Here is a 25,321-nt window from a genome sequence, read left to right on the forward strand (position 1 = left end):
GTAAGACACTAATATAATTTCAATAAACTTTCAATTTTCTCTGTGTGTGCTGTTATTGTTAGGTGTCGCCAACTCAGTTCTGACTCAGTGTCCATACATACAACAGAATTCAACACCGTGCAAGCCTCATAACTGTTGCTAGATTTGAGCCTGTTGTTGCAGTTACCGTGCCAGTCCATTATATGAGGGTCTTCCTCACCCTTGCTGACCCTCTATTTACTAAGTATGATGTCCTATCAGGACTAGTTCCTCCTGAGAAGATATCCTAAATATGGACGATATTGCCATTCTGGTTTCTAAGTGTGCTGGCTACTATACTACTTCCATGACAGACTTGTTGTTCTGGCAGTTCCTGAGTGTATTCAGTATTCGTTACCAACATGGTAATTCCACTGCATCATTTCTTCTTGGTCTTCTTATTCATTGTCTGGCTTCCCCACGTATATAAGGCAGTTGGCAATCCCAGGCTTGAGTCAGGCACACCTTAGTCCTCACAGTGCCATCTTTGCTCTTGCAGTCCTGGAAGGAGTTCTGTAGCAGCAGATTTGCCCAATGCAATGCATTGTCTTGTTTCTTGACTGCTGCATCCTTTGATTGTGGATCCACGTAAAAATTAAATTCTTGCCAACTTCAACACGTAATGGTTTACTTGTAAGGATTTCTGTTTGGTTGATATTTGTGTTGATGTAGTTTCTGATTTTCATCAGTATTGCTTCTGGACCTCTTCACTCTCCGCAAGCAGGGCTGTATCATCTGCATGTTGTAGGTTGTTAATGAGTCTTCCTCCAGCCTCAATGCTACATTCTTCATATAGTCTAGCTTCTTGGTTTATTTGTTCAGCATACATATTGAATGCTCAACATACATACCTCTGACACACCTTTTCTGACTTTAAATCTTGCAGAGTCCCATTGTTCTATTCAAACAACTTCCCCTTTATCTGTGTCCAGTTTCCTTGTGAGCAGTTAAGTACCCTGGAATTCCCATCTCCACAATATTATCCATAATTTGTTATGACCCACACAATCAAATGCCTTTATACAGTCAGTATAAAACAGGTAAACATTTTTTTCCTGCTATTTTCTGCTTTCAGCCAAGAACCATTTGATATCAGCAATGATCTGCTTGTGAATCTAGCTTGAAATACTGGCAGTTCTCTGTCTTTGTGCAGCTGCAACCATGTTTGAATGATCTTCAACAAGATTTTAATTTTGTGTGATGTTAATGACATTGTTTAATGATTTTTTTGCATCCTGTTAGATCACCTTTCTTTGGAATGGGCACAAATGTGGTTCTCTTCCAGTCAGTTGGCATAGATGAGTGTGCTATTGGTGCATTTTTTTGTTGAAACATCTCAATTGATATTCTGTCAATTTCTGGAGCCTTGTATTTTGCCAATGCTTTCTTTGTAGCTAGGACTTCTCCCTTTAGTATCATTGGTTTTTGATCAGATGTTGCCTCTTGACATGGTTGAATGTTGAGCAGTTCTTATGGTACAGTGACTCTGCATATTCCTTCCATCTTCCCTTGATACATGCTGTATTGTTCAATATTTGGCTCTTAGAATTGTTCAGTATTTCAACTCAAGGCACAAATATTTTTCTTCAGTTTTTTTTCCACTTGAGAAATGCTGCTTGTATTTTTCTTAGTTTTCGAACTCCAGAATGTTGTACATCTCCTTACAATACTCTGTCTTCTCCAGCTGCTTTTTCAAACAATCTGTCCCACAGTTTAACTGTATCATTTCTTCAATTTGCTTGGGCTACTCTATATCCATATGAGCCCCAGGGACTTAGAGGGCTGCTCATGGAGCAACTAACCACAAGTCAGCCATCCAAGGGAGGACACGGCTTTCTGTCCCCATGAAAGATTCAATGGCTCTGGAACCCAAAGAGAGATGGCTCGACTTGTCCTCTAAGGTCGCTGCCAGGTGGGATCGACTCGATGACCTTGAGTTTTGGACTTCTGTGTTTAAGAGCAAATGTGAGAGTCTCTTTTGATATCCTTTTTTCCCTATATTTTTAATGACCTTTTGCTTTCTTCATGTATGATGCCCATGAAATCATCCCATGATTCCAATCGTGTAGGTCTTTAGTTATTTTGTTGAATGAGATGGTCTCTCCATTCGAGGTTGTGCACTTGCTTGAGTTCTTGAGCTTCATCTTACGCTTTCACATGAGCAATTCGTTGTCTGTTTCACGGTTGGCCCTGGCCAGTTCTGATATGGATCTTTTCTATGGTTTGTTTCCATAGATCGAGGTGATTTGATTCCTGTGTGTTCTGTCTGGTGAGGAGCTCATTTATGTTGTTGAAAAATGGAATCTGTGATGAAAAGTCACCTCACAGGTCTGATAAAATGCGACTGCTGGTATGGTTTCTGTCACCAAGGCTGTTTCCCAGCTACTGCTTCTTCTTTTGCCTGACGACAGTCTGCCAGTTCCCCCTTAACTCTGAGTGCCCAGAGCTAAGTCTCCTTTTCAGCTGCAGCAGATCTCAGCTAATACCTCACCCTGATCACACTTTTCTGATTCTTAGATTTTTATTTAAATGCCTCTACTAAGTTTGTGAATCTTACTACAATCTGCCTCTGATCCTTTGGGCAAGGAGGAGAAATGTCGAATCCTAACACTAGGCTGCCAAACCCGCTGCCACCAGTGTGACCTTAGAGGGCAGGATAGAGCTGCTCTCGAGGGTCTCTGAGACTGTGACTCTCTAGGGATGCAGGCGCTTCCTCGCCCTGCCATGGAGTGGCTGGTTGGTTCAAACTTCTGACCTTGCGGTTAGCAGCCTATGTGTAACCAACTATCACCAGGGCTCCTTTGCTATCAAGCAAAGCAAGTATTTAATGCAAAATGTAGTCTAGGCCTCATGCTATAGATATTATTTAACTTATTTAACTCTATTATGTCCTTTTGACACATGAGCAAAATAAGCCTAAAACCCACTGCCATCAAGAGGATTCCTACTCAGAACAGCCCTGTAGAGTGGGGCAGAGTTGCCCAGTAGGCTTTCCAGGGCTGTACTCTTTATGCGTGGTGTCGTAGGTTACATTATGGGCCCCAAGTCAGCAGTTTGAAAGCACCAGCTACACTGTGGGAGAAGGATGAGGCTTGGTACAGACTCAGGGTACAGACAAAGCCTGCAGGGCCAGTTTTGCCTTGTTCGGCCGGGTCTCTATGAGTTGGCATGTACTAGATAGCAGTGAGGGCTTTTTGGGTTGTTGTTAATCTTTGTGGAAGCAGACTGCTGCATCTTCCTCCTCTGGTTTGGTGACTGAGCACTTCATCACCATGCCACTAGGACTTCTAACCCCAAACCAAACCCATTACAATGGAGTAGATTCCAATTCATAATGACCCTATATTGCATTTATGAGACTATAAATCTTTACAGGAGTAGACAGCCTCATCTTTGTCCTAAGGAGCAGCTGGTAGGTTTGAGCCACTGACCTTGCAGGTAGGAACCCAATGCCTAACCCACGGCACCACCAGAGCTTAAAGTAAGCTTCCAACCCAGAAGCAAACTCACTGCCATTGAATCGATGTTGACTCAGCAACCAAACAGGACAGGGTAGAGCTGCCCCTGAGGGTTTCCAAGACTGTTGGTCTTCACGGACATAGAAAGCCCTGTCTTTGTCTGTGGAATGGCTGTGGTTCCCATTTGCTGCCCTTTTCCGTTAGCAGCCCAGCCTGTGATCACTAGACGTTAACTTGTCCAAATGTATTCAACTGAAAAAATGGAGCTGAGTGGATTCAAACTCAAGTCCACTTGCACATGCCTTTAGGCTCTATCCGTGAATCTATGAACTTTTGAGCATACTATGTTTTGTTTGCTTTGTAGCAAAGGGCCTGCATTTGTTGTTGGTTTTACCTTGATTATATAATAACCGAACTATGAAACATATTTTCCAAATCTCAAATTGTAAGACATTTTGAGATACTCTTTTAGACGGGAGGTCATCTGGGATATAGAGTTTTGTTTCTGGTTTTTTGCTCTTTGTTTCTCAGTATACTTTATTAAAATGTAACTTACAGTGAACTCAATTCAGGTACACAGTTTCTGGGCTTTTTGACAAATATGTGTCCTTGTAACCACCACACCAACCTTATGAAACCATTAAGTCACCCTAAGAACTTCTTTCTCCCCCTTTGCAAGTTAGTTCACAATTCCCCACCCATTGCCCCGGACAACCATTTGCATTCTTTCATCAGGATATGATGTTTATACTAACATGAAACACTTCTGGGACATTCATAATTGGTTTAGCAGGTATCTGTGGAGTACCAACTGCATGCCAGGCACAGCTCTAGACCCCCAGGATGCAACACTGAACATACAAGGCAAAGCCTCTGCCTCACTGAGCTTCTCTAGGGGAAAGAGTAAGACACCATGCCCCACCCCACCCCCCAAAAAAGATAACATGGCAGATGGCCCTTCTTTTCTTTGCCGATTGAAGGCAAAAGTGCAACCAGGGTGACCAGGTGGGATCCAGGAGAGATGGTGGAGACTTGGGACTAGTACGAGGTAATGGAAGAAGTGAAGTAAATAGTGTTGTGATTGGCAAAAAGTGGCTGGATTTGGGATTCATTTTAAAAGAAAAGCTGCCAGGGTTTAGAAAGGAGACTTAAGGGTGAATCCAAGATTTTGATCCAAACAGCTGGAGGTTGGACTTGTCACTCACTGAGATAGGGCAGACTGGGAGGAGGAGGCTGCTGGATGTGGGGAAAGACCAGGTGTTTGTTTTTTTGAAAGATCATTTTATCTGGGGCTCTTACAACTCTTATAACAATCCATACATCAATGGTATCAAGCACATTTGTACACATGTTGCATCATTATTTCTAAACGTTTACTTTCTATTTGAGTCCTTGGTATCGGCTCCTCTTTTTCCCTCCTGCCCCCCCCCCCTCGTGACCCCTTGATATATTATAAATTATTATTGTTTTCTTATCTTACACCTACCACTGTCCCTTCCCCCATGGTTTCTGTTGCTCTTCTCCAGGGATGGTGGGGGTGGGGGAAAGGGGGTTATGTGTCAGTCATTGTGATTGGTTCCCCCTTCCTCCCCTTTTTCCCCACCATTCCCCTGCCCTCCTGGTATTGCAACTCCCATTTCTGTACCTGAGGGGTTTATCTGTATTCCATGTATCGTGAGCTCTTATCTGTACCAGTATACATGCTTGTGTTAGTTCGGGTAGACTAGAGAAACAAATTCATAGAGACACTCATATGTGTATAAGAAAGAGCTTTATATACAAGAACAATTGAATATTGAGAAAACAGCCCAGCCCAGTCCAGACCAAGCCCATAAGTCCAGTATTAGCCCATATGTCCGATACCAATAAATAAAGTCCTCTTCAGACTCATGAAACACATGCAATGACTTCGAATGCAGGAAGATCACAGGCCAGTGGGTGGGACCTCTTGTGGATCCATTGGTGTTATAAGCATCTCAGCGGTGGCAGGGGTCTCCATGTTGCTTCTCCAGCTCCAAGGGCACAGGGTCTATCAGAGTAGTGCCATGTATCTTCTCAGTAGAACGTCTCCAAGGGAGTGAGCAGAGAGTGTTTCCCACCTCTAAGGGGGAATACAGGATTTCCCAGAATTCTCAGGAGGAGGCCATGCCCACACAGAGGTTTCATTGGCTATGATCCGATTGACGGACTAGACTCCACCCCTTCACTCCTAATCCTCTCAAGTCCCAAATTGTTACCAGATTATATAATTACCACAATGCTCCAAGACCAGGTTTTGTATGTACATGGTTCAGATGCCATGAGGCATCCAAGTGGTCTAGATAGGCAAATTTGGGAATCAGGAGTCTGTAGGAGAGGCTATAAAATTGGATGGGAGTACATTTGAGAGTCCTCATCGATAGTGATGTGAGAGGCTTGGGGAATGAGCCCTGCCCACTTCAAGGGTTAGGGATTGGGGATGCCACATGGGGAAACTAGCTAAGGAGACAGAGCCAAAGTGGCCAGTGAGGAAGGAGGAAAGCAAGGAGAAGGTGGGCTCCTGGGAGCCAAGTGAAGAAAGTGTATCAAGGATGAGGTGTGCTGATGGACCAGGGAAGCCGAGGTTCTCTCAGAAGGTGCTGTGGGGTCGGAAAAGAGCCAGAAGCCAGCCACACTTAGCAGCAGACTCTTTGATGTGGTGAAAAAATGTAAAGTTGTTTCCTACCGATTAGTAAACCTGTGCTGACTCTGCTTGTTGAGTAACAGTGTATCACCTCCCTTCCCCAGCCTTGTGGGTGTGTTAGACTTTATGCCCAGAGTTGGCCGCTTCCCCCAGCCTCTGTTCTGAGGATAGTGCGAGGAGCAGGCGTCTTGCAGGGAACCTGATGAGGGGTTTTCAAACCCACAGAGCCAAACCTGTTGAAGTCAAGTAGATTCCAACTCATATTACAGATTAGAAGCGTTCCGTAGGGGTTTTTTGGCCATGGATACATGTTGGGCTGCTAACTGCAAGGTCAGCATTTTGAGGCCAAAGCCACTCTGCTGGAGAAAGGCAAGGCTTTCTACACCTGCAAACAGTTACAGTGTCAGAAACCCACAGGGGCAGCGCTAACCTGTCCTAGAGGGTGGCTGTGAGTCGACGTGAACTCGATGGCAGTGAGTTGAATCTGTGAGAAAGCAGCCTTCAAGTCCGTCATCTGTAGTGCAGTCACTGGGGAGGTTTGTTTGAATCACCCAACCCGAGTAGTCAAGCGCAAACCATTTATGCCCCCCAGGGATCCCAGAGTTTTCCTAGATTATAAGCATCCCTGATGTTGTAATGTGCACACTTTAATTTCCCCCCTCCTCTTTCCACCACTAAATGTGGGTGTGCACTTTCTCCTGGGGTGACCAGGTTTTTCCAGGCAGAGCAAAGTGGGGCAGACAGGGTTGGGTGGTCCCCAGGCTGTGTCAAGTGGGGACAAGTAGCTGCCAGGTAATCAGGGCGAGCCAGGATTGGCAGCAGAGGAGTCCAGGTTACAGTTACAAGGCTCGAAAAAGAAGCCAACAAAACAAGTTGACCTTTGGCTGGTTGTTTTGACTCCCTGAGCCCGAGTTTCCTCGTCTATAAAATGAGACAAGAGCAGTATTTGCTTTTGTCAAGATTTATTGGATGAAAGTCCTGGGAAGGATGAAAAGAAGAGGGAGCCTTTAGATTGTGATGTGTGCCAGACCCCTGTGAAGAAAAATCCAGTGAAAGCAGGTTGTTGTTTTCCGGTTGGCCAGTATCAAGTTAGCTGCGGCCATTGACTTTTTCTTTAACATTTCATTGTGATTTAGGTGAAGGTTTGTAGAGCAGAGCATGCGTTTTACCTTCAACGATTTATACACATTTTGTTTCAACTCATCCATTTCAAACCCCTCAGTGGGTCAACGTTTCTCCCAGTTGCTCCCACTGTTTGCTGTTTCCACCCCTCCTCCTCGCCCAACCGGCTGTCCTTATGGTAACCTGGACATGCGCTACCCTTTGATTCATGGCGATTGTTAACTGTTATGGGGCATCTTAGCTATTAATGCTCCTGTAACAGAAATCCTACAAGTGGGATGACTTCAAGAAATAAACATTTATTTTCTCACAAGTTTAGGAGGCCAGAAGTATGAATTCATTGTTATTGGGGTGTATTTTTGGTTTTTTTTGCTTTACTTTTCCCTATGTAGTAATGCCCTTTGGACCAAACCAAACTCACTGCCATTGAGTGGATTCCATTGAGTCAACTGCCCCTGTGGGTTTCCGAGACTGTGTTTCTTGACAGGAGTAGAAAGACTTGTTTGGGATGGCTGGTGGTTTCGAACTGCGAGCCTTGTGGCTAGCAGCCCAGTACATAGACTACAGGAGTGGGTTTCAAAAAGTTCATGAACTAATTCCGTTATCTTTTAATTCCATGCACATTTGAATCTTGTTGGTACAGACAAGGAAACTAGAGATCAGCAAGTTTATGTAACATGCTCAAGGTCACAGATTAATAAGCAGAGGAGCCATTATTCAAACTTGAATCTGTCAGCTTCCAAAGCCCCTGTCCTTGCCACATTATCACATTGCTTCTTGAGATGCTGACTGGGAGCCCCCTCTGCCTAGTTCTGTGACCAGCTTGTGCTAGCTGCTGGGTCCGCCTGGTGGCTCCTCTTGTGGTGGGGGTAGTGTGTTTAATCTGCACATTCCAGGAAATACTGCTAACACCCTTTTCTTCCATGACATGCACACATACAGACTTCTAGGGATCTTGGAAAGGAACGAGAAAAGTCTGAGACAAATGCTGAATGACCTGCTGTGAGCTGGGGCAGCCACAAACTGCACTTGAGCAACTGCAGCTGCTTCTCAGCCCTTTATCCCCACTGCCTGCTGTCATTGCGGCTCCTGCAGGCCCATCCATTCTGCCAGCGGATACCCAGTGCACCATTTCTGCTACCTTCCAGGCCTGGGCAAGCCTCCACACAGTCATAGGCTACCTGCGTTCTGCTCATTATTGTATCTCACCTGGCCTGTGGCTTTTTAGGAACACTTTTTGCTATTGCAGCCCCTGAGCAGTGCCCATATGTGTGGAATTGGGGCCCTTTCTCCCAGTGCAGACTCACTGATGAACACACAGCGTGAAAGGCAACCAGGAATCGTGTGAGGAGCATGAGGTAGCTGAGAAGTTGCCGTCAACACCTGTGCAAAAGCTGCACACACAAGGGCAAGCCCCTTCCCCTCCCCCACCTCTACTCGCTGCCCTTTGTGTCATGCACCTATTTAGAAAACTCAAACCCATTGCCATGGAGTTGATTCCAAGTCCTGGTGACCCTCCCGGAGACTAGAACTCCCCTTTGTAGAACCTTTGACATCTTTATGCAGCAGACAGCCTCATCTTTCTCTCATGGAGCAACTGGGGAGTTTGAACTGCTGGCTCTGCGGTTAGCAGCTCAATGTGTAGCCCGCTCTGCCCCCAGGGCTCTTATTTATAGTGCCTTGGTAGCTGTCGACCAGATCATTATTCCCTCCTGCCAGGCTGGATTTCAGGGTGGTGCGTGTGCCTTGGGCCAGACCTTGCTGGACCAGAGACCTTTAGAAGTAGATGGCCAGCGTGTGTGTCCCCAGAGGGAACTAAAGTTTCTGCTGGTGGTCAAAATCCTTCCAAAGTGCATACATAGTTTCTTTTGGTCTGACAGGATACCTGTAGAAGATCTAATGTTTTCATAAGACGTTACTATATGTAAGATGGATGAGAGGTGTATGGAGAGGGACAGAGGTGGAGTCTGGTAGAGTATACCTGGAAAAACAGGACATCTTGTTGGACTACGTAAATAAAATGAGTTCCTTCCGAGCCAGCAGCCCAAAGACAGTGAATAATGGCCACCAGCAAGCAATACAACAGGGCCCGTGTCTCCTGTTGATGGAAGGATTATGCTTCCACGGGTGAAAGCCTGGCCTAAGCCTAGGGAGGAGGTGGCAAGGTTTTCTCTCACTCGAGCTGTCCACAGGCCATTCCCTGGAGGTGCAGCTACCGTCTTCCTCAGATGGCTCCCCATGGCTGGTTGAGGAGAACACCTGTCTCCCCACCTCACCCTTGCTGCCCTTTGCTCTCCCTCTCCCCTTCCCTGCTCACCCCCCACTCCGTGGCCCAGGCTCCAAGGTACTAAGTCCATTGACGGTTTTCTCCCTCATTACTCGCATTGCGTTGTCCCCAAGTCCTAGAGATTCTGTAAGAAGAAGAATGCAGCTGCTCTGCCCTACGCTCCTGCCTCACGGGCACACTAACAGTGTGCCAAGTCCTTGCCCCCCATCCTTTCATGCCATCCTCACTTGTACCCGCTTAGTCATTTTCGGATTCCCATTGTATCCATGAAGAAACGAAGTTTGCAGAAGTTGAATGGTATCCTTAAAAGCTCTGAAGCACCTAATGCCGGGGGTTTAAGTGGAGAAGAAATGTTTTGAGAATGATGAGGGCAATGAATGTACAAATGCGCTTTATACAATTGATGTGTGTATGGATTGTGATAAGAGTTGTATGAGCCCCTAATAAAATGATTTTTTTAAAAAAGGCTCTGAAGCTGTTACGTGGAAGAGCTGAGATTGCAACATAAGTCTTCCTGCCTCTGAAGCATGCCCTTTATCTGCCCTTTAAAGCAACCAAATAGCCTTTTGAAGTTGAAAGTCTGATAACACAATAATACTTTTTTTTTCTTTTCTTGTAACCCATGACTTCCTCAGATATACACCTACGGTATGTATAGCTTCGTTAAGATTGTGCAGGTCTCATTCTCATTAAAACAATGGAAGTTTCATTCAGTCAGAGGGATTCTCTGCTGTGGGAGCCACCAGTGGGCATGCCCTCTGTTTATTGTTCATGCAAGCACGCCAAAGGAATTTGGCAGGAAGGCCCCCATCCAGGATATACTGGAAGACCTGCGTGGTGGAGTTTGTCCAAACAAAGTGTGACCCTGCTAGCTCAGCCCAAACCCCTGCCTTATGCTGGGAGGCTCTCTGACCCCAGTGGAAAGGGCTGCTGTCTTCATCACGCAGCCAAGAAGCCTTTACAGGCTGGGGCCCGAGCTGTTCATCTGTCTGCTGAGAGGCTCCTGGCCATGTTCTTAGATCTGTCTGCACAAAATATAGATCTAACTTACTGACTAATTATGCATGTATTTAATGACTGCCTACCTTGCCCTGTTCTTATAGGACATCAGCTCCTGTTATATTTAATACTGTGCCCTTAGCTTCAGGCATAGGGACTGGCACAGGATAACAAGATGCTCAGTGGACAATTGTTGAATGAAATCATAAAGCGGTGCTCCCATCCCCTGGAACAGTCCCACACTCTGGAACCAAGTTGGCAAACATCCAACACTGAAACCTAGGAGGCTGTGAGCCCACCTTTTGAGATCCAGGACACTGGAGCCCCCACCCTTTGAAACCCAGAAGGTCCTGCTTCTATTGCTCCTTCCAACAGTTCTGCTGATCTCTGAGCTGGTCCAGGGGTGGGCTTTTTTTTTTCTCAGGGGAGTATAGGTATGGCTCCTTGGGCCTGTTACCTGGCTATCGAATTGCAAGAGATCGATAGCATTCTTTCCTGTCAACCTCTCTCTGTCTCCTTCAGTCCAAGCTGACTGATGAAGTTTTACATGGTGGTAGTTGGTTAGATCCATCAGGTACAGGTTTAATTCCTTGAACAAAAGATTGCATAGGCATATCCTTGATGAACCAAGGGTCTAGGAACTTGTTTTTAACTTGTGCAACATAATTTTTCAGACTTTTAAAGCTCTACTTGCTTTTTTGTACAGTTCATTTTTAAGTTCATCTCCTTTCGTGTGTATTTTACTATAAGCAGCAAGCGGAAATCAGGCAAGCCCTGTATGATGTTGCTCAGAATTATCATCAGCTAGGTATCCAAATGTATCACTTACAAATTCTATCTCCATCAAACATTTGAACATAATTAAGACAGGTTCTTTGCCACTGCTAAAAGTCATTACCCTTCCACCACTGTCCAATTCATGTTCATCCTTTTCTTTTAAAGCCTGACTAGAGGCACATTGAACATTTCTGGCTACATTTGTTACTGAGGCCATATGGATTCTCTATGGTGAGGGAGAGTTTCTTTGGAGCTCTCTTCATTTCCTTCAGGTCACAGGCTCTCGGGCAAGGAGTGCTCTCTCTGGAACGGGAAGGTCCTTGCCTCTTCAGCTTCATTTCCTGGTTTCTTTTAGATCCCCTTGTGGCTTGGTATCAGACTTCTCCCATCTCTTCTTGATAGCTTCCTTGCTTATTCTCTTTAGGCCTCCTCCCTGGGGGATGGACAGCCGAGAAGTGGGTGAGGGAGACGTTGGATTGGGTAAGATATGATAAAATAATAATAATTTATAAATTATCAAGGGTTCAGGGGGAGGGGGGAGCAGGGAGGGAGGAGAAAAAATGAGCTGGCACCAAGGCCTCAAGTGGAAAGCGGGTGTTGTGAGAATGATGAAGTGAACATATGTACTAATGTGCTGGACACAAATGACGTATGTACAGATTGTGATGAATTGTATGAGCCCCTAATAAAATGATTATTTAATAAATAAAAAAGATTCACTCAAGAGACCCCCTACACCAATTCTGTCTCATTATTATAACACAAGCATAGAGGTGAGGCTACTTGGCACGCTTTGTTGTTGTTTTTTTTCCTTTTCCTGGGAGACTCAATTCAACCTGTAAGACCTCTTCTGCAGCTGCTGTGTATCTCTAAAGAACGTTCTCCAGTTCTCAGGACAGAGTGAGTCATACTTTCTGCATGCCCTTGCCGCAAAAGGCCTGCCCCTCTGCCCTCGCAGCAGTCGTACTCCTTCAAAGTAGTGGTCGACAAGCTTGTTTCCACCACTGGAATGAGCCTCTGGAGAAGGTGGGCCAGGCCCACCTCTCTGGAGCTCCTCAGCCTGGCCCGGGAGAGGGCCCAGCGTACAGGGGGCTCAGCCAGTGCTTGATTAGAGCGGAGGGGGATCCCAGAACCAACTGACTGAGCGTGGAGTCTAAAACGCAGACTGGAGCTTGCCCTCACAGCATCACACGAATGCGGGATGGGGATGATCAGATGTATTAATCACTGGTTTGGAAAGGAATTAAAATATTTCCATAATATAGTAGGGTTCTTTTCTAAAACAGATGTGCCCTTGTTGTTTCATAAGGAAGTAATTAAGTGTGTTTGATTAAAACATTTATAAATGCAATCATTTATTCAAGGCTACTATGTGCTGCTCTCTTTATTGGTACTTTATGTAGAGTTTTGTCTACTTCTCCCCATGACTCTGTGCGGTGTCCTCCGTCAGTATCTTCATTTCACAGGCAAGGAAACTGAGGTTCAGAGAAATGAAGTAGCTTGCCAAGGGTTCTCAGCAGTAATGTCAGAATCAAGCAGGTCTTTCTTTCTGGAAAGCTGGTGCCTCTGCATCAGCCAACAGCACTTCTGATCCGTATTTTAGACACCAGTCAGTTCAACACCTCCCCCGCCTCAAATCGGCACACATCTGCCTCTATTTCTATCTTTCCTGTGCCCAGCACCCCTCCCCCTCCTCCCTCTCCCTCTCTCCCTCCCTCCTCACCGAAACCTCCTTACAGTGCCTTTTTGACTATTGCACCAGTATTTGTTTCCTGAAGTGATAATACTTTTGTTAATGTCCATGATACTAGGACATTATTTTATATGAATACTTTCTAGTGTTAATAGTATGTGGTTCTACATTTGTATTAGTAAATATAAAACAATGCATTTTTAAAGGCAAAATTGCAGATGTTATGGTTTTGTTTTCTTTGTTTCAGTTTATATTTAAAAGGCACAGTTTTTAGTTTTCCTTTCCATTTAAAATATAAATATAGTCATGTAGTGAAAAGGAAGTTGGTTAGATTCTTTTTTTTATTAAAGATGGTCTAAACAGTAGGGTACTGATTTTAAATTATATATGATATACAAGATTAAAATACTTCAATAAGGTCTTGTTAGAGGAGTTTAAGAGGTTTCTTCCAGTCTTAGAGCCATTTATTTTCTGCCCTCCTAGTATTTCAGCAGGATTAAGTTTTTGAATCAGTGGATCAAGTTTTAATTTTCCTGTTCCTTCCTTATACTGACATACGCTTTGGCAGAACAAAAAAGAGACCTAAACATGTCAGCATGATTTTTGTTCAATGAATTAAAAACCATAAAAGTAACAAGATCTGATCCAAATCCCTAAACTCCTGACATGGTGGTTTTGTCCTTTTTAGTCCCAAGATTCATATTACTGACTTTGAGAAGCTTTCTGCCTGGAAGCAGAAGTCATGGCAGCAGTACATGATTTATGTGAAATAGATTACAAGGGGTAGGCAGCATGGAGTTAGTGGAGAAAGTACAGGCCAGAAAGATCTGGGGTTGAATCCCAGAGCTGCCACTCAATCCTGTGGGCAGGCCACTTAACACACGAGAGCCTCCATTTTCTCATTTGAAAATGGGGGCATTGGACTCTGGTTTGAAGAGTGGCTGTGAGGACCTGTCAGGTAGCTCATAGCTTAAGATGTCCACCTTAAAACCAAACCCAGTGCTATTGAAGAGATCTCTTCTCGGGGTTTTCATGGCTGTAATTGTCTAGATTACCAGGCCTTTCTTCTGTGTCACAACTGGGTGGGCTCAAATTGCCAGCCTTAAGATTAATAGTCCAATGTACCACCTTTCCAACTTTCCCTACCTACTGAGGAGATTTGAGGCTCGGGAACCCTACAGCAATGATAGCCATCTCAGGACCCAAGGGACAGAGGCATTTTTGTCACAAGAGGATCAGTGGATTTTGAGATGGTTTGACATTGTATTCAATGCTGGACTTCCCCTCTGGGCCTCATTTCTTCTGTAAAATGGGCTTCCCTATCAAACCTCCCAACTCCTTTGCTTGTCAGCTCTCCTTTGCCATCTGTGCTCCAACCAATTCTTCAAATGAAACATGGCATCTCTGTGACATAAGCCTTTGTATACGCACTTTCCTTTTCCTGGAATCCCCGTCCAGAACGACAACTTGCCAGTTGAATGACAGCGTTCATTCATTCTCCAGGCGCTAGCATGGTGTATTTGTCAGGATAGAATGGGCTGTGTCGCAGGAACAAACAAACCCTTAAATCCCCGTGTGGTATAACAACAAGAGTTCATTTCTTGTTCATGCTGCATGGTGGGCACTGTTCATCAGAGTCATGCCAGGACCCAAGGTGATAGACACCCCACTTCAACTTGTACTGAGACTGATGGAAGCAAGTGCGATGGAGCACAGCCTGGCTTTAAGGCTACTGCCCCTGAGGCACATCTAACTACAGAGCCGGAGTAAGAGACAGACTAGGCGCGAGCAGCCCTCGGGACTGCCACATCTAGATGCCCCTTTCAAGGAGGTCTTCCTATACTGCTCCTTCCCAAACTCGGAACCCAGTGCCTTCCTTCTGTTCAGAGACCCCTCCTGCTCCCCCACTTTCCTCCTGCTCCCTGCAGCACTTTTCACCCTCAAGAGGCAACTGTCTCTTTGCCACTCTCCCCAGCTCCTGGGAGGGCCCCCAGGGCCCTCTGCTGGCCTGGGTATCTAGTGGGGACTCCGTTTGTCAAAGAAGAATGAGAGACACCAAGGCAGCTAGGGGAGGCTGTGTTGCTGGCTTGTGGTGACTGCCTGCAAGCGAGTGCCTTGTAGGGCTGTTGTCAGGAGGCGCACACCGAGTGCCTGTGCATTTCGTTCTAGCACACCCTCAATATGCTTACTCTTATCGTGAAAAGGGTGCTCATTGAAAACATAAGTGTGATTTATTAAGCATTTACAACATGCCAAATACTAGGGAGGGGACATTGTGGGAGTTATCTGGTGTACTGGGTCTCACATGTGATTCTGGGATTCACGTTGTATGGTGGCTGTTGAAGTGATTCACCAGTAATCTGTGGTAACAGCCCTTGAGATCTGCAGGTTGCTAATATTGGTGTTGGATGCTTTGTAGATGATGCTGTAGAATTGCCTCCTTGGGTTGAACAGTAGAAATGTGTCAGGATGAATGAGAACCAAGTCGGTTGCATCATTGTGCTTAATCCTCACATCACTCCCGTCGGACAGGGACTGACAATCCCCACTAGACAATGGGAAGCCTGCGGCCTGGAAAGAAAGTCAGTTATGTAGCTCGTGTGTGGCAAGGCTACGATCTGACCCAGGTCGACCTAAGCTGGCTCATGCTTTGTAAGCAGTATTTTCACTGGTTCACGCGAAGCATCTGTACTTGACCCTGGGAGCATACCTGTGGGCACACATCCAGAATGCTGAGTGGGTAGACAGAATGGTGTTACATTCCTTGCCAGTGGTTTGTGTGCAGGTTGATCGTATTGAACGCACTTTTTTTGTCTTTTATCAGAGTAACCAGGGAACACAGGGAAATGCTGGTGAAACTGGCCAAGCAGAGCACCAACAAGGCCAAAGACTCCTTAAGGAAGGTTCGCACCAGCGCAATGAATAAGCTCAAGAAATCGAAGGACAAAGCCTCAGAGGACACCATTAGGCTCATAGAGAAACAGGTACGATTGCCAACAGATGGAGTGTTGGGTTGATGTATCTGACCTATCGAATAGCTTATCTGAAAACCAAACCTCCAACTCACTGCCATCGAGTCAGTTCGAACTCATAGCAACACAGGGTAGAGCCGTCCCTGTGGGTTTCTGAGACTGTCACTATTTACAGTAGTAGAAAGCGTCATCTTTCTCCCCCAGGGTAGCTGGTAGTTTTGAACTGCTGACCTTGTGGTTAGCAGCCCGATATGACCCCACTACACCACCAGGGTGCCAGAAGACCCACTTCATTCACATAATCAACGTGGACTGAGTCCCTTTCTGGGCCTGGCTCTCTGCTAGACCCTGGGGTTTCTGGAGGAGGATGGGATGCTGTTGAACTACGTAACAGGCTCTGTACTAGACACTGCATGATTTCATTTACTCTTGTTAGTACAAAGCTGTGAGATAGGTAGTGAGGAAACTGAGGCCCAAAGCAACTTGCCCAAAGTAACGCCACTGGTAAGTGGTAGAAATGGGGCCGACTGATTTCAGCACCAGTATTCTGTGCTCTCCAGTCTGTCATGGGTTTTCTGGGCACAGACATGATTACTTCATAGTGGTAGAACAGCCCACGCAAAGGCATGCTGATGTAAAAGGCCATTGTTCAGTTAGATCATTGTGGCTTGAACCGAGGATGAGGCCAGAGAAGAAAGAATACCCAAGAAAACAAACACCCCAGTATTTGAGGTCGATTCCTGGGCCCTACTCCTGCATTTTCTGATTCAGTAGTCTGCCAGGACCCCAGGAATGGGTCTTTTATAAACCCTCCTCAGGTGATTCTTTAACAGCAGATGGAGAAGATAATGACCCAGAAGCTGTCAGTTTACACCAGAGTTACAAAGAGGTTTCCATCTACTTGATTCTAAGCTAAGGTGACCAGATTTTAACATTGGTAAAGCAGGACACCAGCGAGACACCATTCATAAAACTCACTTCCCGGCGAAATAGCCACATGGCAGCCGAAAACCGTATGCCCTAACTTGTTGTGCATTCTTTCCAAAAATCGGGACTTTTTTAAAACGCCGCGGGACGCAAGACAAATTATTAAAAATTGGGACTGTCCCGCCAAAAGTGGGACTTCTGGTCACCTTATTCTAAGCGCACTGTGTCCGTGGGAAAGCTACCTGGCTCTGGAGGGTCTATTTCTTCTTCGGTAGAAAAGGAGTTAATAATTCCTGCCTTGAAGGGTTGCTGGGCTGGTGGGGTGGGGGCTGGGGGGCTGGAAAGCACCGTTAAGAGTGCCTGATAACGAGATTCTCACAGCATCTTTCTGCGCTTTTCTTTCCCCGGCCTTCCCTGCTCTCTAGAGGATTCCATCTCTGCAGTTGGCATTTGCCTTGTTTTGCTTCCAGGTTGTAAGCCTGTGGACTCCTGAGCCTCAGGTCCCCTTCACTCAGAAGGTTGGGGTGTCTACCTGCCTCCAGGCTAGTGCCTCCCACTCCTTGAAAAGGGAAGAATGATCAGATAAGCCAAGCCCCTCCCCACCCAACCTGCTGTCTTGATAAAAGTCTGGAAAAGACTGCTGGAGGCCTTCAAGCCTTAGCACTGGTGATTTACCATCTTCAGATTAGATTTGTCGTCTTTAGTGAGTCTGACTGTCAAATATGGTTTTTTTCAAAATGAAGATAGCTTTATATTTGATATGAAGCCAATACATGTCTACTATAAATTTTCTTCTTTTTTTTTTTAAGAATGAAGAAAGTCATTATCACTTGAAATTTCCAGTTTGCCGTACACACATGCAGTGGTTCGAAAGAAAATATTACACATATGCCATGATACTTGGATACTCCATGGATATCTTTTCCAGTGCGATGACCTTTAATATTTAAAATATGATTACTTACATGTTAGTTCTCACTATTCATAGTAATTCATGTATGGTCATCTACTTACAAGTGCTGGTAAGAAAATTTTCAAGAGACACCTGATTTTGTTTGGTTCCCTCCCCCACCTACCCGCAGAAGGCACCGGTCTGCAGGGGGGTGTTGTTGTGCGTAGAGGAGGCAGAGGTTGATGGCTTCTTCATCAAATGGCTTAAAATTTTATTTGTTTACTTTGTTCCTGATTATCAAAGGAATGTGTGCTGATTGTAGGCAACTTAGAGAATACAGAGACAGTTTTTTTGAAACGGGGGAGATGCACCACATAGCCCGCATTCCAGGAGCAACTGCTGCTGGCATTTTAAATCTGTCATCATTTTCAATGGTTCCAAACCTATACAGACAGTGTCTGTGTCTAGCGTTTCCCTTTCTGCTTAGCATTAAAACCATTAGCATGTTCTTGTGTCTCTACAAGCCTCTTGAAAATAACCATTCTTAATGACTGCAAAAGAGCCCGCCTTGTGGTTATAGCGTAATTTACTTTCATAAACCCTCTCACTGGACATTTAGGTTTTTAATTAGCTTGTTATTATAAACAAGGTTGCAGCGAATATTTTTGCATGATCTCCTTGGGTTAGTGTCCCATGTGTAGAATGACTGCACAAAGGGACTATATATTTTTAAGGGGCTTAGTCTATTATGAATGTCCTAGATCACTTGCAGGGTTTCTCCCATCCAAGTACTAACCAGGCCCAACCCTCCTTAGCTTCCAAGATCAGACGAGATTGGGCACGTTCAGGGCGATATGGCTGTAAACATTTGCAGGGTTTCTAGATATGTGTACTTAAAACTATTTTTTCTGCCTTTCTTAACTAACACTTGTGCCTAGAATTTTAATGAGCTTAAAATGTTGCTTATCTTAGAAGTGATTGCTTTTACTTCCACATTCCACAGAGAAGTTCAACTATCCTTTGTGCAAATCCCTGCCACCTTTCCAGAGGACACATGCTGAGTGGGTGGGTGACAAAAGCCATACAAGGGGCCTCCAAAAAGTTTGCTGGAAAAAAAAATTCCTCCTCTCTTAATTTCCATTTTTCTATAAATGAAGCCCCTTCATCCATTTCTGTGGCTTACAGATTGATTCAGAAGGACTTGACGTGTTGTCATTAATCGTAGCCAACTGGAGACTAAATTTCTAACAGTGGGGAAATGAGCTGTTCTTAATCCAGTCAATGGCATCGGTGTGTATAGTTATTAAAATATTTTGCTGACATGGTGAAATTATTTTTCTATTTGTAATTTTTTTAAAAGGGAAGTTACAGAACAGTATTATATGTATGATTTCATTTTCAGCAAGGCAAGTTGTCAAGTCCCTCAAACCTTGGTAGTTCGTGCACATCAAACTAGCCATAGGGGTTACTCCAGGGGATAGGATTATGGACCGTTTTAATTTTATGTTCTTTAAAGTTTTCTTCATATTCAAATTTTCCAAAACTGGGTTGAGTTCTGATTTGTTAATGCTTTATTAACAAAATGGCTCTTTCTCTGGGGTGTTAGAACTGCAGGACTCAGTCATAGCTTCCATTTCTGTGGTCCTGTCCGGTGGCCACCCCTATCTCTCCCACCCAACTGCCCAGGCCCCAGGCCAGGGCAGCTCTGCTGCAGGAGGACAGGGTCTTCCTGCTCGAGGTTCTGCATCAGCCAGCCCGCTGTCTCACCGTACTGTACTTTGCCATAAGCGGGCCGGGCTGAACATAAAACACTTGGCAAACTATGGGTAACTTGGGCCAAGATCCTCTCACTGCCACAGTTCTCTGAGAAGGAGTGCTTGGAAATGAGGAAGGCTGGGTGCTCGTGGGGAGGAGAGAGCTGTCAGCAGACGAGACAGGAGGCTGGGCTGGGGGAGGCAGTGAGTGGGAGCATCATGGTCCTTCTGAGCCAGCCCCCAGGAAGGATGACTTATACTCAGACCAGCCCCAGGAGAATCCTGTGTATTTACTGCCATCCCCCTTCTCTGCCCGCCTTTCATTTTCCTGTACTTGCCAGGAGCCAATGTGATGATGATGAAGATGGTGCTTGTTACGTCATCATCTTTATGAGGCAGCATGCTCTAACGGTATACACGCTTGCTCTGGATTCACACAGACCTGGATTTGAATCTGAGCGTGTTCGCCTGTTTTTGTTTTTGTATAAGAGAGAACTTTATATCAGAGTAATTGTACATAAAGAAAACATCCCAGCCCAGTCCAGATCAAGTCCATAAGTCCGATATTATCCCATATGTCAATACTAGTCCATAAATTCCTCTTTAGACTCATGCAACCATGCCATGATGCTGAATGCAGGATTATCACAGAATAGTGGGTGGAAAGTCTTATGGATCCAGTGGTGGTGGAAGCATCTTAGCGCTGGTGGAGGTCTCCACATGGGGCCTCCAGCCCCAAGACTCTGGCTGCGTCAGTCTAGCTCCATGCGGCTGTCAGCAGGAAGACGAAGCAGAGAGAGAGAGAATCTGGCCTCCAGTGAGCTATTTATCTCCTTAGCGCCTCTAAATGAGGTCATCAAGCTGTGACCTGATTGGCAGGTTAGATTCCACCCCTTCACAAGTTGACAGATTATGTAAGTGCCACAGATATAGAGTAAATTCCAGCTCTTAGCAACCCTCCATGTCACGATAGAACTGCCCTTGTGAGTTTCCAAGACCATAACTCTTTTTTTTTTCCTTTCTAATCATTTTATTAGGGGCTCATACAACTCTTATCACAATGCATACACACATCAATTGTGTAAAGCGCATCTGTACATTCACTGCCCGCGTGTTTGCCTTTTGCTTTACCTTCCTGACCTGCTGTTGCTTCCTCTGTCGGGGGAGCAGTAGTGTCTACTTCGTAGGGTTGGTAAGCAGGATCAAATGAAAGACAGCATGCTGAAAATGACTAGTCTGGTTGCTGATCCCCTGTAATTGTGTGTTCTCTCTGTCCATCTCACTGCACCGCCAACCTTGTGACTGGAGATGGGCTGACGGTGACAGCTGCAAACACCCGAACACAGCCTGATGAGAACAAGGAAGGGGGAGGCCAGCTGCTGTGGACCCCGCAAGGGACTAGGAGCAGCAGACTGGCCGTCAGGAGCAGTTACTTCTTCGCCCAGCCTGCCGCTGACGGTTCATATGCTCTGAGGCAGACAAGTTAACCATCTGTGCCTTGGTTTACTCCTCTGTAAAATGGGGATACGTCGTGCTCCAACTCCTTTAGAAATGTCATGTGAGGTTGAATGTAAATGCACTAAGAGGGCAAAACATTTTTGTTCAGTGTGAAATATTCTGCAGCTGCCAAGCCCTGCCGGCACAGCGACTTGAGCATTGGGCTGCGAACCAAGAGGCCTGTGTTTGAACCCAGCAGCTGCTCCACAGAGCAAAGACGAGGCAGTCTGCTTCTAGAAAGATGGCAGCATTAGCAGGTCTACTCCGTCCTATGGGGTTGCTGTGAGTCAAAGTCTGCTCTGCTCCTTAGCAGTAGATTTTTTTTGGCCATGCAAAATAATTGGTACTTACAATCTATTAAAAAGGGACACTAATAGTATTAGACTTTTAGTTTAGACACTATTTGTGTTAGTATTCGACCCTAATAGAAATGCTCACAGTATTTCATGTGTGATGAGGATGCCTGGAGATAAAGCAGGTGTCGGCAAGCCCGTGTCAGGGACGTAGTTAAGTGCTCAATAAGGGGAGGTGGTTGCTGCTGCTTCTAAGCATCACTCTAACCGGTCAGATAAAGATGGAAAAGAACGTTAGCAAATGTCTGCATGGATGGATTAATTTACAAAGAAGCCAGCAGGTGATCAGAAAAACCTCAGGAACACAATAGCAAATGGCCAGTTTGAAAGGTTTCTGATTTTGTTCCATCCCCAGCATCTCCATCCGGTAGATGAGGAAACCGAAGCTCATAGTGGGCAGTGACGTGCACTCAGAATCCAACCCGGCACCTCCACTATCAAACGACACCCAGTTCCTATCTCTGCCCCCCAACTGCTCTCAAGTCTATTTTCGCTTTCTCTCGGAGGCTTGCAGTCCTCATTGCTGCCCTGGCCTAGGCTGCTGGCCCACAGGTGCTGGAGTGCTGTTGGGCCCCATGCCCAAAGCAAGGCAGCTGCGGAGGACAAGGCATCTCAAGGGTTTGTGCAGGCTTAGTGCCCCCAAAGCCAGCCACTTTCCAGAGTGCCCCTTCTCCCCAGTGCCTCCCTCCACCCTGCCGCTTGGCTCTCACTGATAAAAGATGCACAGCTGTTGCTATGGCAAGAGCCTCCTGCTGCCTGGGACCAATTGCTCCTGGTCCTTTTTCATTTCTGCCCTTTCCAAGTCCTGCCTGCCAAGAAAGATGTCAGACAGCCGCTGAGCACAGCAATGCTTGGCACCACGCTTTCCCCCGCCAGGGCTTCCTGCCCCGCCGTCCCATTTAGACACAGAAGGGGGCCGTAGCACTTACTAAATTCTACTGTTTTGGTTTTTTTTATTCTTAGCTGGAGTGTTTAGTTATTGTAGAAAATTTGGAAAACACAGAAAGCATAGAAAAGAAAAACTTGGAACATACATTTCAAAAGTTCCCTGAGCACTTGCTATATACTAGGTCTTACGCTGGGTGTGACAGATACAGACTGACTAATTTATCACCTACATTCCCATCACTGAGATAACCACAAGTAGTGCTTTGGCGTGTTTATGTCCTTTAAAAATATGCACATACATTTTTAAGCATTTTAGCTCATTTCTGCTGTAATTTTATATCCTGCTTTTTCTTTGATGTGCATGGTGACTTGATCATTTAAAGGATACTATTATAAGTAGTATAATCTTGAAACGTTAAGGAACATCTTTTTTTCCCCCACTTGCTAGAAAATTTTCAAACATTTCAGAAATATATAATGAACTGTTTTCATATTTATACCCTACTCCCAAAAAATCATGAATTTTAACCATTTTTAATGGCTATATTACTCAACTTCCCCATTACAAACACTTAGTTTTTATGATTTTTATTATAAATAAAGTTGGATCAATATCTTTGTGTATAGAACTTTGAAAAAATCTTTTTATTGGGGACTCGTACATCTCTTATCACAATCCATACATCCATCCATTGTGTCAAGCACAGTTGTTCATTTGTTGCCACCATCATTATCAAAACATTTTCTTTCTACTTGAGCCCTTGGTATCAGCCTATTTTTTCTCCTCCCTCCCTGACCCCCTCCTTCATGATGTGTATAGAACTTAAGAAAAAAATTTCAAATCTTGTTATGGGTAATTTTCCACTTGTAAGATTTTTGGGGTAAGTCATATGAACTTTTGCATCCATTTGTATTCTTATCCATGACACCTGAGCTCATCCTTTTCATCATAGCGTGCTGGCAATGGATATTATAAATAAAAACCACATCATCAAATTTTGCTGTGATAACTGGATTGTATCTTTAATTTCATTTCTTCACTTTTTATTTTTCATGTTTGTTACTCCAATAAACTTCATTGTTTTTCAGCATCCCACCCTCCCCTACCCCACCCACGCCAACACTGGGATCTTAATATTTTCCTTATCAGTTAGCCTGAGGACTTTATGTTAGAGTTTCTAAGGTTTAGAAAATTCTAGGAACTCCTTAAGGTAAGGATACGGCCGGCGCCTGCTTTATATAATAATAGTTAAAGGTTTAGGGCTGTGGAATCAAACTAAGTGTAAATTTTGTCACTGCTACTTTCTATTTGTGAATTCTTGACAAGTGGTCACATTCCTTAGTTTCGTCACCTGCAAAATAGAGATCATAGTAAATATTATGTTGGCAGGAATCAGTAAGCATGCGCATGGGTAAATTTTTTGGTAAAATAGCTGACCGGGGCTTGATTAATGTGCACTTTCGTCACTACTCGTATTTCTCAGATAACCCGACCACCGTTCTGCAGTGCCTGTTCCCTCTCTATTAGCGGTCTCATCCTGTGTTTCTGCAGATCAGCCAGATGGCCGATGACACAGTGGCCGAGGTGGAGAGGCATCTGGCAGTGAAGACCAAGGAACTCCTCGGATGAAAGTCCCGGGCCAGCAGCACTCCGGAGCCCAGGTCCTCCCTACTCGTCCACACGGAAGCCGGCACCCCTTAGTGTGGTCCTTGTGAAGTCCACTCTCCTCCTTCCCACCTGTGCCCCTCGGGACTTGTTGCCATGCTGGCCCTCAGAGGGGGGTGGGAGGTGGAATTTGCCTGGACTGAAACATGCCAAGGGACCAGGACCATTGGCAGGGTTAGTACCATCTGCTCCTGATCTCAGAAGCCGCCTTTTCAAGCAAGCAGCCAGCTCCAGTCTCTGAGTTGACCTCTGCTTGGGCGGAGATGGCCCTTCACCCATGATTGAATACCTTTGTTGAAGGCCCATTTCCACCAAGCAGTAGACTCTAAATAAATTGGAAAGAAGAAAAACCACAAAGGAAAGCGTAGCATTGGTCTGGATGGATGACTCTAAGGCAGTACTCTTCTTTGCCTCTGGGTCATCTTCATACTTGCTAATTTCTTTGCCCGGAACATTCTTTCCTTCCTCTTTACCCAACCAGTCCTGGTAGCCTTTCAGTGTCTGCTTAGGCAACACTCTCTCTGGGACATCTTGGACCCTGGTTTTTGGCTCTCACAACACCATCTACTGCTTTCACCTGAACTCCATGCATGCTTTTTGCTAGCTTGGCATAGTGCCTAGAATGGCGTAGACACTTAAATATATATGTGGTGATTCTGGCTTCTCTTTCTTTCTGGTATGGTCTATTGTTGTCATTGTCTTCAACATCGACTTCGATGAAATATCTGTCCCCAAGGCCAGCCTGTTGTTGGTGGACAGATGTCTGGTTAAGTTGTTGTTTTCTTTTTCCCCCATCCCTGAATATTTTCTCATTCATTTATTCATTCATAATTTAGCCACCCCGAGCCAGGCATCATTCAAGGCTTTATTATTATTTTTTATCTCTACAATAAACTTGAAGGACATGTATTGTCTCCCTTTACAAACAGGAAAACTGAGGCTTGACCATATTAACTTGCCCAAAGTATCAAAACCCAGTAAGTGACGCCATGTTTCATTCTCCCTCATTCCATTAAACAATGGTGCCAGGTAAAAATGGCCTATTTCGTGTTGCCGAGAGGTGACCTGTCTTGCCCAGGGTCACACAGCTAGCAAGAGGCAGAGCTGGGATTCAAACTGAGGTCTGATTGTCGAGCATGTGCTCTCCCAGGGTAGCCTTCCACCTTCATAAAGATGTCATGAGCAGAGGACTGGCTGGGTCTCCGTCACTGCTGTGCCCCCTGGCGTGGGTACTTTGTGACTATTTATAATAGCTTGGGGGTGAGGTGGGGGTGGGGGGACGGGATGTTCAGGCGGACTTTGCCAGCTGCCTGCATTCAGAGTGGAACCCACTTTGGCAGCAGCAGGACCTGAGTG

The 25,321-nt window shown here is 45.2% G+C and overlaps 1 protein-coding gene across 5 annotated transcripts in view; it reads left to right on the forward strand.

Annotated features, from left to right (window-relative positions):
* Window positions 1–24,634, forward strand: part of MRRF (mitochondrial ribosome recycling factor) — a 54,356-nt gene extending 29,722 nt beyond the window's left edge. For all 5 annotated transcript variants that reach the window (XM_045296588.1, XM_004712567.3, XM_045296587.1 and 2 more), the window contains exons 6-7: window positions 15,841–16,000; window positions 23,852–24,634. In XM_045296588.1, coding sequence (XP_045152523.1) covers window positions 15,841–16,000; window positions 23,852–23,929 — 238 coding nt within the window. In that variant the 3' untranslated portion in view covers window positions 23,930–24,634. The remainder of the gene's footprint in view (window positions 1–15,840; window positions 16,001–23,851) is intronic.
* The last annotated feature ends 687 nt before the right edge of the window (window positions 24,635–25,321 follow it).

Source organism: Echinops telfairi, unplaced genomic scaffold (assembly GCF_000313985.2).
Source record: "Echinops telfairi isolate 266 unplaced genomic scaffold, ASM31398v2 ScPeMD7_7410;HRSCAF=8448, whole genome shotgun sequence".
Taxonomy (NCBI): Eukaryota; Metazoa; Chordata; class Mammalia; order Afrosoricida; family Tenrecidae; genus Echinops; species Echinops telfairi.